We start from the raw sequence: 18,253 nt of genomic DNA on the forward strand, positions 1-18,253 counted from the left end.
AAAGCTGCAGCGAAAAGGCGAGAGAGACGAGCAGCAGGCAGATTTTACACAGAGAGGGAAATAAAAGAAGAGCGAGGGAGAAATAAATAAAGATAGATGAAGGCAGAGACAGAGGGAGGGAGGGAGGGATGTTGTGGGCGCAGCTCTCCAGTTGGTGTTGCTATGGCCCTGCCCTCCCTGCTCACTGAGCCATTTCCTGTTTTTGACCTGAAATCTTTATTTAGAGCCATCCCTCCTCGCTGCTCCGCATTCATGAGTCAACTCCGAGTCCAGAGAGATGAACGCAGGGCTAAAAAAGATCCCATTCACCACAGATCCTACGTATGCATGCACGCCTGTTCGCTGCACTCCAGCTGAGCTTTCATTCAGCCTATACTGTCGGCATGATGCCGGCCTATTGAGAATCCTCGTTGCCAAGAGTAACAATGAAAGTGAATTATAGTTTCACCAACAGTTCTCATGCACTCTGCTGTCTGCACACACCGAGCTCACTCACTTTAGCCTTTTATCTCCTGGTGGAGGTTTTCGTGTCTGATCACCTTCAGCTGATGATGATGACGAAGGCTGGCTACACAGCAGACGATTCTCAAATCTTAACCGATTCTAGGAGCGTGTGAGACGACAGGTCCGATCAGTTTCTCGCATGAGAATCCTCCGAACACTCTCAGTACTACACGAATCGTCAGACTGCGAGACCGCACACCCGCTTCACACTGGTGATCCTGCAGACACGAGATCTCACAGAAACTCGAGTAATCAAACGTGATTTCAGTAGAAAAAGAAATATGGACGACGACCCCCCCCCCCCCAGAAAAAACCCCTCAATCAAGCAGGAGAATTATTTTTTATAATCCCGTTTAAGATCCTGAAACATTCATCACCCCGTTGTTTGTTTAATTGTAGGTGTTGTAGCAGCTGAAAAAAGTTCCAACATGGGCAACAGTTATTACCTAAATCTTACACCTGGCTCCCTGTAGGTGTAAAGTCCTTTGTAAAATGCGGTTGTCATGGAGTATGGAAAGATGGGATAGCGTGAAGGATGAGGAGGAGCTTTTACTGTGTGATGACTTTGATTTGTGATCACGCTCTCACTAACCACTCGTCTCTCAACAGAACAGGCGACCATTAAATTAGCCTACCTTGTGTTTAACTTGTATATTGAAGATGTGATGAACACTGAATTAAACGAGGCTCGTCACCGATTGGCCACAGGAAGTTAAAAACGTCACATCAGCAACAAGTGTGGATGTTCAGCTCCGCCAGTTAAGATGAACCCTTCGTCTCAGTGCTGCAAACAACCCAATGACACCATCCAATCAGAACGATCGTACCCAGCTTTGGCCTTTTCTCTGGAGGGTTCAATGGCACCATGAAGAGCTAAGGTGCTGTAGACCGTGCGCCCCCACAATGAGGAGAAACTGAATGTTTCTGTGCCAACTTTAGAGCTGTAAACACAGAAACCCAGTAGAAGGAAAAACTTGCGACAGAAGGTCGATCAAAGCCTGCCCTGAGCACAGAGAGCCTAAACAGCGGGACTTGTATTGTGGCTGTGGGTGTATCAGTGCACAACTGGGTGAGTGTGCAGCAGGGGGCATCAGGGGCACAAACGGTCTGAGATGCCCATTTTCTGCCCCAGGATGCTCCACTGCACTGGTGTTTTTGTCTGCATGGAGCGTTTTGTTTGAGTTTACTGGACAACTTTCTGCCATCTGCTGCCGGGTCACACGGGCATAAATAACCAGCCAATCAGCACCATCAGTCCCTTGACCGTTTATGTGATTCTAGTGTAAATAAAAAAATAATTTAAGTTATTTAAGTTGTCATCACATCACAAAGTTAAAAGGTTTTCAGTCAGTTACAGTTTTAAACGTGTTTCTACTCTACAGATTCAAAATGTTTAATTAGCTCATATTCTACTGAGGGAGAGTCAACTGTGTGTGTGTGTGTGTGTGTGTGTGTGTGTGTGTGTGTGTGTGTGTGTGTGTGTGTGTGTGTGTGTGTGTGTGTGTGTGTGTGTGTGTGTGTGTGTGTGGGCGGAGCAAAATTGACGACGCCACTTCTCCGGGGCAGCTGCTCGGTTTCAGCTTCTCCTGCTGCCTTCGAGTGCTGCTCGGAAATTTCCCATCCGTAACAAAAACGTGTTTATACCATAGACTGTTATTAGGTCGTATTTACACAACTAATGATCCAACGTGTATTGTTTTTGATGAAGAAGGTATCAAAAACAAAAGTATGTGGCCTGCAATATTTCTGACATAGTTTATATGAGATAAACATTTGAGCCTACCTTTTTTCTGTAGCTTAAAAACGAAGTTAATGGTTGATTTAATGTAAGATGCACACGATCTCTAGTCATAACATCGTCTTACCTGCTGACTTCTTTAAGTCCAACCTCTGTAGCTACTAAACCTATAATTAGAATAACCCCTGCTCTTTATTTAAGGGAGATATCCACCACAGCTCCCTCTCTTAAATTGTGATAATGCTTCTTGCATGTTTATTAATGTTAAGCCATGCGTATGTATGTATGTGGGTGTCATTTGATTATCCTGTCGGGTGTTTGCTTTAAATAGCACGGATTGCGGGTTTGTTGGCACACGTGCATCCTACCTCGCAGATATTCTCCGAGTGGTCCGTGAACGCAGCTGCGTTCCTGTGCGCGGAGGCAGATTTCTCCTCCTATCAGCGCCATTGTGTGTCAGAGTCTCCCGGAGCGAGGACGGCTTGTTCTTCTCTTAGCCGACAGGACTGTTTTAAATCCCCCCCCCATGTTTCTCTTCCGAAGCCCGGCGGACCTGGATGTGGTAAGACCGACGCTCTTTTTTATTCCTCTAAATGTTTTTGGAGTTACGCAAACCGAGGAAGTTCATAAAGGTTACTCCAAGGCACTGTGATGTATATCTAATGAGTAATAGCCACGGTGGAGGAGCCTGGAGGTGTTTCAGTGATAGTGCTCTGGGGCAGTGGGGGTCTGCGTTGAAAAAAAAAAAAAAGTTTGAAATGGATAAATGTCCGCCTGTAGACTTCAGCGACCCTCTTCATCTCTGCATGCAGGAAAAAAATCCCTCCTGTCTCCAAAGCCGACACTTTCCACTTTATCAGCACGGAGAAAAGTCTGATGAACTTGTTTTTTAAAACTCTAAACACACTCAGCCATGAGCACACACGCCTCCTATAAATAGGAATAATAAACTAATAATACCAGCGAGCTTATTTACGTCTTTAAGAAGTATTTCCAAAACACTTGAAATGACCTACATTTGAAATATGACAAGTCAGATGACTCCCTGAAGTGCAGACTAATGTTACCTGCACATATTTCAACACTTCGACCTTTTAAAGGGTCTGTGTAGGCAGGAAAACATGTGACGACACAGGGCTTATAATGTCACATACAACCACACCACACTGTCAACCAGTGTGTTCAGATGTGTAATGTGTCACATTTAAGGAAAGCTTTTAAAGTACAATGAGCACAAAACTTTCCGACTAAATTCAGAGAAGAAAAAGATGTTTACTTTTGTTATGCAACCAGAACAGTGTGATCTGCAACCTGTGTTTGTCACAGTGCCTTTAACCTGCAGTGTACAGGCTATATATAAATATATATGTATTTTAATGCATCTTATGAAGTTAATGAACATTATTTGTATCGTCGCTAACGGCTTCAAAAAAGATGCAAGAATTTCCGAGAGTCAAGATCGAACAACAACATGGATGTGTTCTCACACTCTCAACCAGCAACACAAAACACTTTAAATTCACACCGAAACCATTTCCGAGCCCTCGTCGTGTGTAATAGGGAACAGATACAGTATTTAAAGTGGCCTCGTGGTTATATTTCAGTGTGTTGACATGTTCCTGCAGCCCAAAGAAAAACATACTGGGGACTTTCTCTTCACACCAAAGCGACTTGTTTTGTCCTGTTTTCATCCACACGTGTAAACTCTGCTGAGGAGATGAAAGTGTGTTTTTGCAGTGTAGCTGTGAGGCGCCGTCGTCTCCAGTGTTTGGGGGTGGTCTCAGTCAGTCAGTCAGTCAGTCAGTGTGTTGTGGTGGGGGCTCTGTTTCATAACGGGCACCACAGCAGTCTGCTCTCATAATGACGGCCAGCACCTCCTCCTCCTCCTCACTCCGTTGTGACCCACAAGCTGCATGGAGGTCACCTCAGAGCGAGCCTCCTGTCTGGACGAGCACTCACACTTCAGACCACACGGGCCTGTTTGATCACAGCTGATCCTCCTCTGAACGGACTCGCAGTGACACCGCTGCTGTAACCTCAGCAGAGTGGAGGCAGAACTCCTGGTAGAGTCCAGAGAATACGTCGCACTTTCATTTTATCTGAAGACTTCTGAGGAGCGATGAAGTGATGACTCAACACCGCTCTCCACACTGAACACACTCTGGGATGGGTTTAGGATAAGTTTTAAGCAACGAGCAGTTCATCCAAATCTGCTCTCAACAATCGGGTGGAAGAGCGTCTCCATCGTTGACACGCGTCTTCTCACACGGCGTGGATGGTGAAATGTGCTGCCGCGGGCTTCGTCAGCTGTGACAGCTGGGACCTGTGTTGCATGGGCAGAACCGTGAGGGATGGATGCAGCACTCCTCCTGAACGTGAAAACCTGAAGAAGTAACAGTAATATGGATCATAGCGCACGCAGGGAGGACTCCAGCACAGTAACACTGCATTCATAAGGATTATACTTAAGTAATAGGGGAGCTGGCTGCAGTAAAAAATGATGACACTGGCAGCAGTGGAGCTGCCCGTGCTGCTGTAGGAAGGTGTTCTCGCGCTGCTCGGATACAGTGCATGCTGCAGTAATAAGACGAAGACTGCAGTAATAAGGTGAATGCTTCTGTGCAGTCGGCGTGAGCAGACGTTATGGATGGAGGTGGATCTGTGGAGCTTCTGAGGCTTCGTCAGTGGGAGTGTCAGGCTGTGTGTTTTCTCCCTGTAGAGGCTCGGTGGAAAGAGTGCAGCGCTCGTGTAGACACGTCTGCTGACCTAAATCTGCTCTCTTCTTCTGCCTTTTATTTATAGACTTAAGTGTGTGTGTGTGTGTGTGTGTGTGTGTGTGTGTGTAAGAGGGAGTGAGTCAGTTTGTTACAATGACCAGGAGTATAAGTTGCACATAGATTGCTTATACTGAAAGTGTGTCACTCTGCTTTTTAAACTCATGTGCTGTAAATACTTTGCAGACAGATGATTCCTTCACTAACGTCCCCAAAATGAAGCGTTTTCTCATTTAGCTTTTTTTTTTTCTTTACACGTCAGGGTCCAGCTGGTACCAAAAACAACAGTTTAGCAGCTTCTGGGTGCAGGAGAGTGCTTCAGGTCACAGCCATGACACAGACGACAGGGGCTGCAGCGCGTCCTTATTTGGGGTTGCTAGTTTAGCCGAGTTCAACGTGCGGCGTCTGATCGTCCTCGTTAAAGCGGCCGCAGGTCCGACTCCTCATCCTCACGCCGTTTGATCAGAATCAGACGATCCTTTCTTTGTTATAGAGCTTCAAGTTTTTTTTCTCATTACAGAAAGACAGCGTACAGACAAAGATGCTTTATTTATTGTTTATTTATTTATGGTATTTCAAGCTAAGAATAGCTTCAGTCTTTCAACATCAACCTGAAACTTACCATGTATAGGACTGCTCCGTGTCAGATGTTTAGTAGTAGTAAATATTTCAGTCCATGACCACAAAGCATAAAACGTACATGAATACAAATGATCGATTATTAAAAAAAATAAAATAAATGTCAGACAATGTGTCGGATGAATTCCTCGGTTTATTTATTATTTTTAAGATTTTTCAGTCTTCACTTTGAGCTGTTTAGAAATATGCATGAACACAACAAGGCCCAGACTGGAACATAATGGAGTGAGCCTTCACGCCTGTCCGGTTTCATGTGATTGACTCACAGTCATTATGTTCCTCACCTGTTCCCTCCTTTACTTCCTGATTGAAACTCAGTCGACGGTTAGCTTCACGAGAGATCAAATTCACACTCGCTGTGTGTGTGTGCTGCTGTTCGTCCCGTGTCTGTCAGTGAGCTTGACTTTCATCTACCTGTAAATCAGTCCACTGATTTCACTTTCAGGATGAGTCAGGGAGGAAGTAGGTCTCGCTGTTGGTCTGTCCGGTCTCTGAGCTCCTCCCTCATTGGTGCAGCTCTCAGCTGCTCCTGATCTCAGCCTACAGGAAGTGTGATGAGGCTCCATGACCAACTTCACACACTCAACGCGTGCCCAACAACTCTCTTTAATCATGATCGGAAAAAAAAACGTAAAGCATTTATCAGCCACAAAAACAACAATGGAAGCTACGAATTCACAAAAATCCTCCATATATGTAACACACACACACACACACACACACACACACACACACACACACACACACACAGGAGCCTCTTTATTAATGTGATGCTTCGTGTTGCGCAGTCAGAGCCCGACTGTTTTGTAACCAGGTCCGTCGTTACGTAAGCGATGGTAGTGAATTCCCGGTCTGATACCCAGCTGACCTCTGTCATGTGAGCGTTTATGATCAGTGTGAGGGAGAGCACGCACGCACACACACACACACACACACACACACACACACACACACACACACACACACGGCTGCTGCATGCTCACACATGGACATTGTTTCTGGGCACATTATTGGCTTGTTTGTTTATTTTTGAGCTCTCCTCCACCGTCTGTTCTTTTTTTCCTCGATGCTCCGCTGAAACGCTTATCGGAATATTCTGCCCTTTCAAAATAAAGGTTTTAAAAAACGTCTTTTAGTTTGCTCATGGTTTTTAAAACATTACTGCAGCTAACATTTGAAAAGCCCCGTTTGACCAACACAGAAATAGACATCTGCGTTACACTGTTCAATCTTACATCGAAATTATGACACGTGAAGACATTATTACTGACGGGGGACAGACGTGTGAAGACATTATTACTGACGGGGGACAGACGTGTGAAGACATTATTACTGACGGGGGACAGACGTGTGAAGACATTATTACTGACGGGACAGACGTGTGAAGACATTAATGCTGACGGGGGACAGACGCGTGAAGACATTTTTACTGACGGGGGACAGACGTGTGAAGACATTATTACTGACGGGGGACAGACGTGTGAAGACATTTTTACTGACGGGGGACAGACGTGTGAAGACATTATTACTGACGGGGGACAGACGTGTGAAGACATTTTTACTGACGGGGGACAGACGCGTGAAGACATTATTACTGACGGGACAGACGTGTGAAGACATTATTACTGACGGGGGACAGACGTGTGAAGACATTATTACTGACGGGGACAGACGTGAAGACATTATTACAGACGTGTGAAGACATTATTACAGACGTGTGAAGACATTATTACTGACGGGACAGACGTGTGAAGACATTATTACAGACGTGTGAAGACATTATTACTGACGGGGACAGACGTGTGAAGACATTATTACACACACTGTGTCTGTCCAGGTGAGCTCATGAACACAGGATATCATTTTAGCGTTCGTGTTGATCGTGTATCAATACATGAAGACGTGTGGCGAGAAGAAGAGGACGGTGTTTTGACTCGGTTCATTGACCTTGGGTCTGTCCACATGGAGCGTGTTCTGGTTCAGCCGAGACAGCGGCGAGACATGCAGGGATCAAGACCAGAAGCGTCAATGAACACTCGTCATGTCGTGTGCAGGGGGGCGTGTCACTCACTCGGACTCTTAACGACTCCTTTTAGAAACGAGTGTTTTCCTTCTGATCACAGAGGGGACGCGGGACACTTCAAATCCAGAGTCCGCTCAGTCGGAGAGCGAGTGAAAATGGTTTCCACTACAACAGAGTGACATCATCGCTATCAAACATACAGGAACATGTTTCAAAGATGGAACGACTGATGCATCGTCCTCAGTCAGGTGTGAGGACAGTCCCGGTGTGTTTGGGGGGAAATCCAAACGTGCGTTTTGTTTTTTTCCTTGTTGAGAGAATTTGCCTGGTTTACTGCAGGCTCATGCAAACGAGGGAGTGGAACTTTAAAGTGGAAACACACCGATGAGACTGGATAGCTGATCAAGTCAAACTGTGAGACACGTTTTCAAAATGTCCCCGAGCACGGCCGTAGCAGAAGTCGTAGTAGCGTCGTCGGGGTGTAACTAAATCTCAAGTTGTGTGTGGAAGCGTAGCTGCTATTGAGCGTTGTGCGTCTGGTCAGGCAAGCACTACAATGCATTATCTCTTCCTCTGGGTTTTGTCTGGAATGTGTTTACTAGCTCTTCATTGTGTGTGTCACTCTCTCTTTCACACACACACACACACACACACACACACACACACACACACACACACACACACAGAGCAGTGAGTTGAGCAGTGTCGTCCTCGTGTGCAGCTCTGGATGCATTGCAGCGAGGAGGCGGAGCGGTTGGAGCGAGCATGCTGACTCCATGCACATGCAGGCATGTCCTGCTGCAGTGAACACACACACACACACACACACACACACACACACACACACACACACACACACACACACACACACAACAGAGTGCTACATTCAAGTACCTGCAGCGGTGCAGAGTGCAGACCGTGTCCACACTGTGTGCATCCAGGGAACCTGAAATAGCCCGGCGTGGAGGTGAGGGGGAGGGGTGGAAGTGCAGCTCAGGCATGGAAACCAGCGTATCCGGTTACAGGATCATAATATCACTGCAGAGTCCATCCACTATAGCACTGCACTACAGCACACACACACACACACACACACACACACACACTATAGCACACACACTATAGCCAGCTCCTGGAATAATATGTTCGGCCCACATGGTCTGATGTGTGTGTGTGTGTGTGTGTGTGTGTGTGTGTGTGTGTGTGTGTGTCTCTCTCTCTCGTTTAACGTTTCTCACCAACATTTTCTCTTAATTCATACAAATTACGACTCATTTTTTTATTATTTGTTTTCTATTATACTCTATTGTACTACCAGCGCCCATGTCCCTGAAGGCATCATAAAACTTTGAATGTGATCTGCGATCAATGTGAACGTTATTTTTTTATTCTTTAAATCAGATTTCATTTTTTTTCCTTTTACTTTATGAAAATGAATCTCCAGCAGACGGCTTCGTCTGTCTCATCGCAGAGTTCACTCTTCGTGGTTGATTAGGAACTGATGAAGATGGTGCATAACACTGTCCATGCATTGATTCTTTCAGTGTGTTTTTTTTATCACTTGCTCTTTGTTGGAGATTGTTTGTAGATTTCACACAAAAAGGGGAGAAACTCAGTGATCATGTCCTGTGCAGAGTCATTGATTATCCACTCAGACAGTGTTGGAGACAGTAGTTACCCTGCGGTGATTAAGACAGGACATGAGGATCAGTGAACGGTGACTCTGCAGAGCACGACGTGAGAACATCACTGGATCCTGACCACGAGAGAAAATCAAATGGAGCTTCAAAGTTAGAAATTAAATTCCCAATATTGCAGATGAGCACGCTCCTCATGATGCACACACACACACACACACACACACACACACACACTCGCTCCCTGTGCAGAGGCTGTCTGACCTCTGCTCTTTGCTGTCCAGTGGAGGAAAAAAAAAATGTTTTAAAGACAATCTGAGAAAAAGAAAAATCTGTTATGAGCTTCAACTAGTGACCTTCAGAGCTGCTCGTTGATTCCTCCTCTCATCTCGCTGTATTTCCCTTCAGGCCGCGCTTCTAAACGAGGGACTTTTAAGACACTTCTTTGCTGTCAGTTAAGAGCGACGCGTGAAGTCACAGCTCACCTCCAGACCCGGATCACGGGCCGTCACACGGGGGGGGGGGTGCAAAAGAGTGAGAGAGGAGAAGGAAAAGGGAAGAGGAGGATAATGAAGAGGAATGTAAGGGGTGGGGCACCTCTGGTATGTCAGCCCTGCTCTCTGTGTGTGTGTGTGTGTGTGTGTGTCTAAACACCCTGCCATGAGTCAGTGAGTCAGACATGCGCAGCTGCTTCAGCTCTCAATCACAAAGTGCTTTGAAACTCTGCTGCTCTCTTTGACTCTCTGTCCTTCTGATGTTTTCTGATCGCTGTTTTTTCCTCGACGCTCCAGAAGCTGCTGCAGTGAATTCAGAAACGCCGGCTGACGACGGAATAAAGTCCCGACTGTCGAAGCGCTGAAAGTCGATTCTTAATGTTCCTCGTCGAGGCCTCAAGAACCAGTTCTTACCCTGTGAGAATCCAGTTCTATGAGTTTGATCTTCACCTGACGCTGAATCAGCGTCTGCCAAAGATTTTGTTTTTTATATGAAGAGACGAGAGTCAGAAATCAGGCAGAACAGAAAGAGGAGCGACGTGCTGACTGGATTCGAACCCGGGCCGCCCGCTCAGAGGAGTATAGCCACGCTAACCCACCTGCTACTGCCCCCCTCCAATCAGAATCCTTAATACCTGTGATGTCGTTCACGTGTTCGACTCACTGAGACGTTCCATAGCAACAGTCAGATGTGAGCATGCACGCCTGGAAACCACCTGTGCCCTGCTCGAAGGCTCCTCAACAGTAGAGGGAGGGAGGGAGTGATCTGTCAACCGTCTCCTCTACGTCCTCCTCCTCCTCCCCATCTTCCTCCTCTTCCTTCCTGCCCCCCCCCCCCTCTCTTCCCCCCCTCCTCCTCCTCGTCTCCCCCATCCCAGTCTTTGTCATCTCTTTGGGTGAATTCCCAGCTGACTCTGTTTGTCATGGCAACCAACCAGTCGTGGTGACTGGGCCTGCAGCTCACTTCCTGTGTGTGTGTGTGTGTGTCTGTGTGAGAGGAGACGCGTGCGCAGTGTGTGTGTGTGTGTGTGTGTGCTGTATGAGCCTGTCAGCCTGGATTAGAGTCAGAAACACTGCAGCGATGCCTGTTTTCTGTCTTTCTTTCTGATTTTTCTCGCCGTGTTCATTTCACCGTCTTTGTGTTTCCCTTCCACGCCTCATCTTTAGCACCCGTCATTTCACCATCAGGAAGGGTCCGATTCACAGATGTGTTCACTATTACTAAATCCATCTTCTGGAAACACACTGTGCCTTTGTTTCCACGAGTCTCTCTGGATTTCCTTCCCTCATTTTTTCTGTTTTCTTCGTCCAAAGAAATGTTTTTAATAATATTTACTTCTGTTTTTCTTCTTTTAAAAAAAAAAAAGCCTCATTTGCACTATAGTGGGTTACATCCATGCAGTGTGCTCTAGTAGCAGACCCTGACATGAACACAGTGCAGTGTTAAACCTGAACAGCTAAAATAGATAGACAAAACAGAAGGTTGTGTGTTTGAATCCCGTCGAGCAAACCGAGAGAAAAGGAGGAGCCAGGTGAGACGTTTCACCTGACCAAGCTGTGTGTAATGTGTCTAATAAAGCGTCCACGCTGCAGACAGTGAGGACGGGGGACAGCTGTCTTGTATGAATGAAACCAACACGGGTTAAACACGTGTGCTGCCTTAAAGTGGTATCAGTCATTGAATGTGCTGTAGCAGGAGAGAGGGCGGAGGGAGGAGGGGGGAGGGAGGAGGGAGGGGAGGTTGGGCTTTAAATCTGGCCTATGATCCTTTGCTTCAGCAGGGAACGCTGCTATTACATAACTTAGTGTGTGTGTGTGTGTGTGTGTGTGTGTGTGATCATGCTGCTGGGCCACAGTTTGCAGCGGTGAGGCTCTCTCTGCAGCTGCTCCTGGTTTCACTCTGTGTGTGTTTTTTAAATCCCCTGTTGCAGTAAGCTTGTTGCGTTTAAGCAGCTTCTTGAGGACCGTCGTTAAGCTGCAGGCCAGTTTGCAAACTCCACCACACGGCGTATCAGTGTTTCTGTGCGTGAAGCTGTGATATGACAATGAGAGTCTCATGTTCCAGCTCCAACCTGTGACTGCATTTTCAAACCTGAAATCTCTGAACTGTTTCAGGTGAAATCTGGGAGAAAGTGTTTCAAACTTTTTCGTGAGTCTCCCAGAATGTGAAAAGGGTTTAAAGTGTCGTCCTGACCGTTTCTTCTGCATTGAACACATCCTGCAACATGCAGTTTCTGTGCGTGTGTGTGTGTGTGGCTCTTTGTGGTGCCATCTGTTTTCACCATGTGGAGTTGGTAATCCTGCAAGCTGCTGTGGTTTGGAGCTCTCGGCCTCCAGCGACATTGAGAGTTTTGAAGTAGAGACCGACGGACCTCCGGCGGTCACCTGGCGTCTTCGAGTCTTTGAAGTTTCTGTTGTCGAGGAGACTTTTAAACCAGCGCTCCTCGAGGTGTAAATAAAGTCGAGCGCAGCTTTATTTAATGATTAAACCTAATGAGGGAGAAAAGATGCTGCCAGCCCAGGTTACATCTCTGTGCAAAGTGATGTTGTTTACCTTTTCCTGACATTTTTGTCGTTGCGTTTTCGTGTCTTCCAGATTTATGTTCGGTAAAGGCGCGAAGCGGAAGCTGGATGAGGATGAAGAGGCGCTGGAAGGCAAAACGCTGGAGGCGCCGTTGGCGGGAGGGGGACTAGGCCTGTGTCCGGAAGGCCTGTCCAAGGTGTCGTACACCCTGCAGCGGCAGACCATCTTCAACATCTCCCTGATGAAGCTGTACAGCCAGCGGCCCCTCGGCGAGCCCAGCCTGGAGCGCCGCGTCCTCATCAACAACATGCTGCGACGCATCCAGGATGAGCTGAAGCAGGAGGGCTCCCTGCGGCCGCTGCTCTTCCCTCCCTCGCCGCCGCCGGACGACCCCATGGACGAGGGCTTCCGCGAGGCGCCACCTTCCTTTGGGACGACGCAGGTATCCCAGCCGTCTGCGCTGCTGATGCCCGTCATCGCTCCCCCGCCTTCCCCCCACCCAATGGTGCCTCCCAACTTCCAGACGACTCAGCTCGGCCCCAGCAGAGTGGAGCTCGGCTCCGCCCCTCTGGAAGCCTGCCTCACTCCGGCCTCTTTGCTGGAGGAGGATGGGGTCGACTCGGCCTTTTGTGCTCCATCCCCTCCCACTCCTCCTCTGTCGCCTCCCCCAGCACAGCCGCCACCCTTACCCTCGGCCCTTCTGAGCCAGGCCCCTCCCCGGGTCCCTGTGCTCGCCTCGTCCAATGACAGCTTCCCCTCCGCTCTGAGTGACATGGAGTTGGGTCCTCCCACAGCCATAGCAAGGACAGCAGCAGCTAATACTACGACCGTGACTACCTCCCCAACTCCCACGCCACCACTCACCCCGCCCTCCCACCTCGCGCCCCTCCCCCCCTCACCCACCGGCCCACCCAGAGACTGCAGGACCACGGGTGCGAAACTAGAGGCAGCTGGCGTCTTGCTGGCGGAAGGCCGCTGTGTGGAGCTCCGAGCGATGGACACTCTGCCCACACTGCCCCCTAGTGGCCTGGTAGACATTTCTTCCTCTCCCTCGTCCCCTCCCTCCTCTTCCTCGCCCTCGGGGTTCCTCTCAGACTTGGCGCTGGACGACGTCCTGTTCGCCGACATCGACACGTCCATGTATGACTTTGACCCCTGTACGACAGCGGGGGCCGGGGGCGTGGCAGCAGGCGGCGGCCTCACCAAACTGTCATCAGTGGTGACGGCGGACGACCTCCTCAAATCTTTGTCGTCCCCGTATAGCGGCCCCGCCCCCCAAGTGTCAGCCAATCAGCCTTTCAAAATAGATCTGACAGAACTGGACCACATTATGGAGGTGTTGGTGGGGTCGTGACTCATGGATGCCCCCACCTCAGCAGCACACGGACTGATGAATCCCCAAAACAGACTGAAATGAAACAGATAGCGATGTGGGGGTGTCTCGCTGTTTTTAAGGGTTTGTTTTTTCTTTTTCTTTTTTTACTCTCTTCAAAGGTCGGTAATTGTAAACATCAATGGTGATGTCATTCAGTACTACTATGACAAATACTACTACACAACACTGTGCATGCACTGCGCTCGCCTTTCCAAGTATGGAAATGAAGTAAATGAAAGCAAAAGACAACAACGTTTGTATTTCTATACTTGTGAGGACTTTAACTGGTTCATTCCCTAATCTAATCCTAGTCTCAACCTGAATTTTAGCCTTAACCCCATCATGTAGAAACTCTAAGTGTGAGACATGACGACCTTCACGTCGTCCTCACGTCGGAGGATTTCCTGCACTCAGTGTTTTATCGTGCCGACATTTAGTCCTCACAGGTTTAGAAATACACACACACACACACACACACACACACACACACAGAAATCGAGGCTTTTAGCAGTTGAGTGCCTTTCAAAATGACCACTTGTTCAATTCCTGTTTTTTTTACCATATATTTTTCTCACTTTAACAGCCTGTCGAGAGGTCGCGCCTCCACGTTTCTTTAATTTATTGTATCTAATAATCTATGAATAAGGAAGGTAATTTCTCATGATCAAATAATTATTTAATCTTTATCTTATTACAGATGTGTTGTTTTATGGGTAAAGCGAGGCTCACGTAGTTTTAGTTTTTATTGCTTGGCTTTATATTAACGCTATGGGAGCTTATGTAAAACACCGTGTGCTTAACTCTGTGGCGGCGGTGGAAGTCTGTTCCTGAACACATCGCGTCTGTGACATCAGTCCAGGGGGATTCTTTTTCGTCCTCTTCCTCATTGGCAGCACGTTCAGTCTAACTGTGCTGGATGCTGTTTTACATGAGCTCAGCGGCTCGCGCTGGTTATCGCCCTTCACTTAACAGCACATTCAAATGAGCTACGCCCACGGCTAAACAGCAACACCGTCACCACCTAACTCCGCTCTCCTCGTTGGGACAGATATGATTTAAAAGCTTCAACCTGAGCAGAGACTTTTAGCCACTAAACCCGTGTGACTCGACTGTAACGGACCCGAGACAAAACCGCTCACACACACTGCACAGACGGTCCCTGTGGTACCGAACGTGACTGCGTAGAAACACTCAACATGTTGGAAGACTTTCCTTGTTTTTTTTGGTTTGGCTCTGACAGAACAGAGACATGACACAAGCACAGTGTGTTTGAAGCAGCAGCCACCTCTCGGGGTTCTGCTTACTTCTGCACATTGTGCCGCAGTGTTTGAACCCACACGGCCAGATGCACACACATCATGTGTTTAACACATGCGATGGCAGGACGTTTCAGTATGTTTCCTAAAAATGATTTCATGTCGAGCTGATCCAGCGTCGGTGCAAACTGTCAAACACTTGTGCACACTGTGTGTGTGCGTCCTGGCTCAAACACACAAAATGTGATGGCAGCATGTCACATAGGGGTCACATGAGGACACGTAAGGTCTTTATGTTTCCTTTCCAGTGGACCACACACACACACACACACACACACACACATACACACACACACACACACACACACACACACACAGAGTTTTAAATAGATTAGGAATACTCAGTTTATCAGTGTCCTCAGCTGAACCTCGTATTTGCTCTGTTTACTTTCCTTCCCCCCTTTTAAAACTATTGAGTTGATTTTTCTGTTTGATCATTTAAAAGTATAAAAGTCCAACACTCAACAAATACAACAAATAAACAGATCAAATGTATGTAAAGAACTTCTAGAAGGCAAAACGCTTCAAACACTTATCAAACCTTACACACAGGTCACACACCTTACACACAGGTTACACACCTTACACACCGGTTACACACACCTTACACACAGGTTACACACCTTACACACAGGTTACACACCTTACACACACCTTACACACAGGTTACACACACCTTACACACAGGTCACACACCTTACACACAGGTTACACACACCTTACACACAGGTTACACACAGGTTACACACACCTTACACACAGGTTACACACAGGTTACACACCTTACACACAGGTTACACACAGGTTACACACACCTTACACACAGGTTACACACACCTTACACACAGGTTACACACAGGTTACACACACCTTACACACAGGTTACACACACCTTACACACAGGTTACACACAGGTTACACACAGGTCACACACCTTACACACACCTTACACACAGGTTACACACACCTTACACACAGGTTACACACAGGTTACACACCTTACACACAGGTTACACACCTTACACACAGGTTACACACAGGTTACACACCTTACACACACCTTACACACACCTTACACACAGGTCACACACCTTACACACACCTTACACACAGGTTACACACACCTTACACACAGAACTAAGTGAAGCTGAAGCGAGGTATTATCTGCACCGTGTGCTAACCTCGGAGGACGTTTTGAGTCGAGACACAGACACTTGATTTTGTACCTGCAGGAATAAAAAGAGAGATTTTGAACACAGCTAAAGAGGAACGTCTAGTTAGTTTAGTTTTTCACAATGTGATTTAAAAAAAACAAAAAAACAGCACAAGACTCTGCAGTGGTCTAGAATTTTAAAGTTAAAGTGTTAGAACTAAAGAGAAACCTAACTCACACTCGTGTCTGCGAACACGCCGCTGCGGGTGAACGCTATGATAACGGTGTTTTTAGCAGAATGTGTAATCTGGAATCCAGTCCGACTAACTTTACTGTGTCGTGTTCAAACTTGTTCTAATGGACGATAAGTAGTTTTTCCCCAACCTGCAATTAAATTCCAGCTCAAGTGTTAATGAAGTGACTCACAGCCGAGCAGAGAGCAGCACAGACTCAAACTGTTTGCAGACGACTGCGTCTCGTTTCTTTCAAAATGTTTGATGAATTTTGGAGTGGTTGGTTTTTTTTGTTGTTTTTTTCTGGGGGGGTCAATGAAGTTATTTATTCACATTGTTTTCCTTTTCTGTGTAAATATATATATTTATTTTTTTTGATGTGAAGTGAACATTTGGATTGTAAATGTGTGTACAGAATGTTTGGTAGGAATGTACTTCAGGTAGGAATGTATCTGAGTGTGGACTTATGGGTGGAAGCCATTTTTTTTATATACATAGGATATTATATTATCTTGTTTATCCGTTTGTTTGATTCTTTTGTTGTTATCGATTTATTTTGTGGGTGGACAGCCACGGGCTTTTTACACATTTTTCTACTTTTATGTTCCTCATTTTCCAGTTGAAGACGAAACAGTACATGCAGCAATACTCAAAAACCCGTCTCCAACCTTCAGATGTCAAACTCCAAAGCCTGTCATAGACGCTTCAATGCCAAAAGTCATGTACATAGTATGAACAACAGTCGAGCTCCTGAGACTTTTTTGATCAGTGTTTGATACCGAATCTGTTTTAGCGCTGTCTGAGTGTGCTGCGGCTCGAAACCCAGAGAAAGACTGACCGCAGCGGAGGCGGATTTCCTCTAAGAAGGCTGTATTTTACACAGACCTCTGAGCTGTGCCTTTTTCTATGCAATAGAACACAAACAGAGAGAAACTGTCAGCTGATCACTGTAACGGGATACAAATGTGGACTGTAGATAATATATATATATACAGTATATGTATACATATATATGTATATATATATATATATACACATAGTATATGAGATAACAGACAGCTGTCAATGAATTTGAAACAGTCTTACTTTTGTAGTTTTATATATGTATATATATTATGATATATATACATATAGATACAATAAACTGTAAAAAGAGCAGATGTGTTTGTCTTTCCTTCTTATTGAAATGTTTGCAGGCTTTTTGTAAACACTTTAACGTTCATATTGATTTATTTATTTAGCTTGAGTTTGTTCAGTTTGTGTTTTTAGTTAGCAAAAGAACATTTAGGATGAGATGTTATTTTGGTCTCAGCTACTGTATGAACATGAGCGCTGGTCAAGACTAAAGGTTACCTGTCCATTTTCTCTTAAAGTCGATCCTAAAAGAAAAGCATGCGTCTGTCTCAAAGGGAGCGCTCAGTTTGATCACATGCTTTCCTTACAGCCGGGTCAGTCCAAAAAGAAAAAATAAACTACCATGAGCCCTCCAATGTGTCTCAACACGAAGGTTCAGCTCATTAACCTAACAGAAGTAGGACATCAGTCTGAGTGATGTCACCATGTTTGAAATTCTGACTCAACCTAACTTTCTGTCAACCGAGTGCCAGGCTGAGAGTTGGAGCTGAAGCGGGCCGTGACACTCCTGGAAAACAGCGACAACACACCTAGTCCGTCTCTGACTGTGCGAGTTCATGCCAAACCCTCAGCCTATTATCAAAACAAATGAGTAATGAGAAGAAACGATGGGCAGGGATGGGCAGCTTTGGTCACAGCCACGTTCATTTAACTCTCACTGCAAGAGGGCCAAATAGCTCAAATATAACTCAACATATCCCAGTGATCA

General features: G+C 46.4%; 1 protein-coding gene across 7 annotated transcripts in view; it reads left to right on the forward strand.

Annotated features, from left to right (window-relative positions):
- Nucleotides 1-17,566, forward strand: part of sertad2b (SERTA domain containing 2b) — a 35,831-nt gene extending 18,265 nt beyond the window's left edge. The window contains exons 1-4 of one of the 7 annotated variants that reach the window (XM_079362610.1): nucleotides 2,520-2,804; nucleotides 12,406-15,817; nucleotides 15,950-15,980; nucleotides 16,014-17,566. In XM_079362610.1, the coding sequence (XP_079218736.1) occupies nucleotides 12,410-13,687 (1,278 nt within the window). In that variant the 5' untranslated portion in view covers nucleotides 2,520-2,804; nucleotides 12,406-12,409 and the 3' untranslated portion in view covers nucleotides 13,688-15,817; nucleotides 15,950-15,980; nucleotides 16,014-17,566. Of the gene's footprint in view, nucleotides 1-2,519; nucleotides 2,805-12,405; nucleotides 15,851-15,949 lie in introns of those variants that run through there. The other 6 variants (XM_079362609.1, XM_079362612.1, XM_079362608.1 and 3 more) reach the window with 6 other exon arrangements.
- Nucleotides 17,567-18,253: the final 687 nt, after the last annotated feature.

The sequence above is a fragment of the Symphodus melops genome (assembly GCF_947650265.1).
Source record: "Symphodus melops genome assembly, chromosome: 15".
NCBI lineage: Eukaryota > Metazoa > Chordata > Actinopteri > Labriformes > Labridae > Symphodus > Symphodus melops.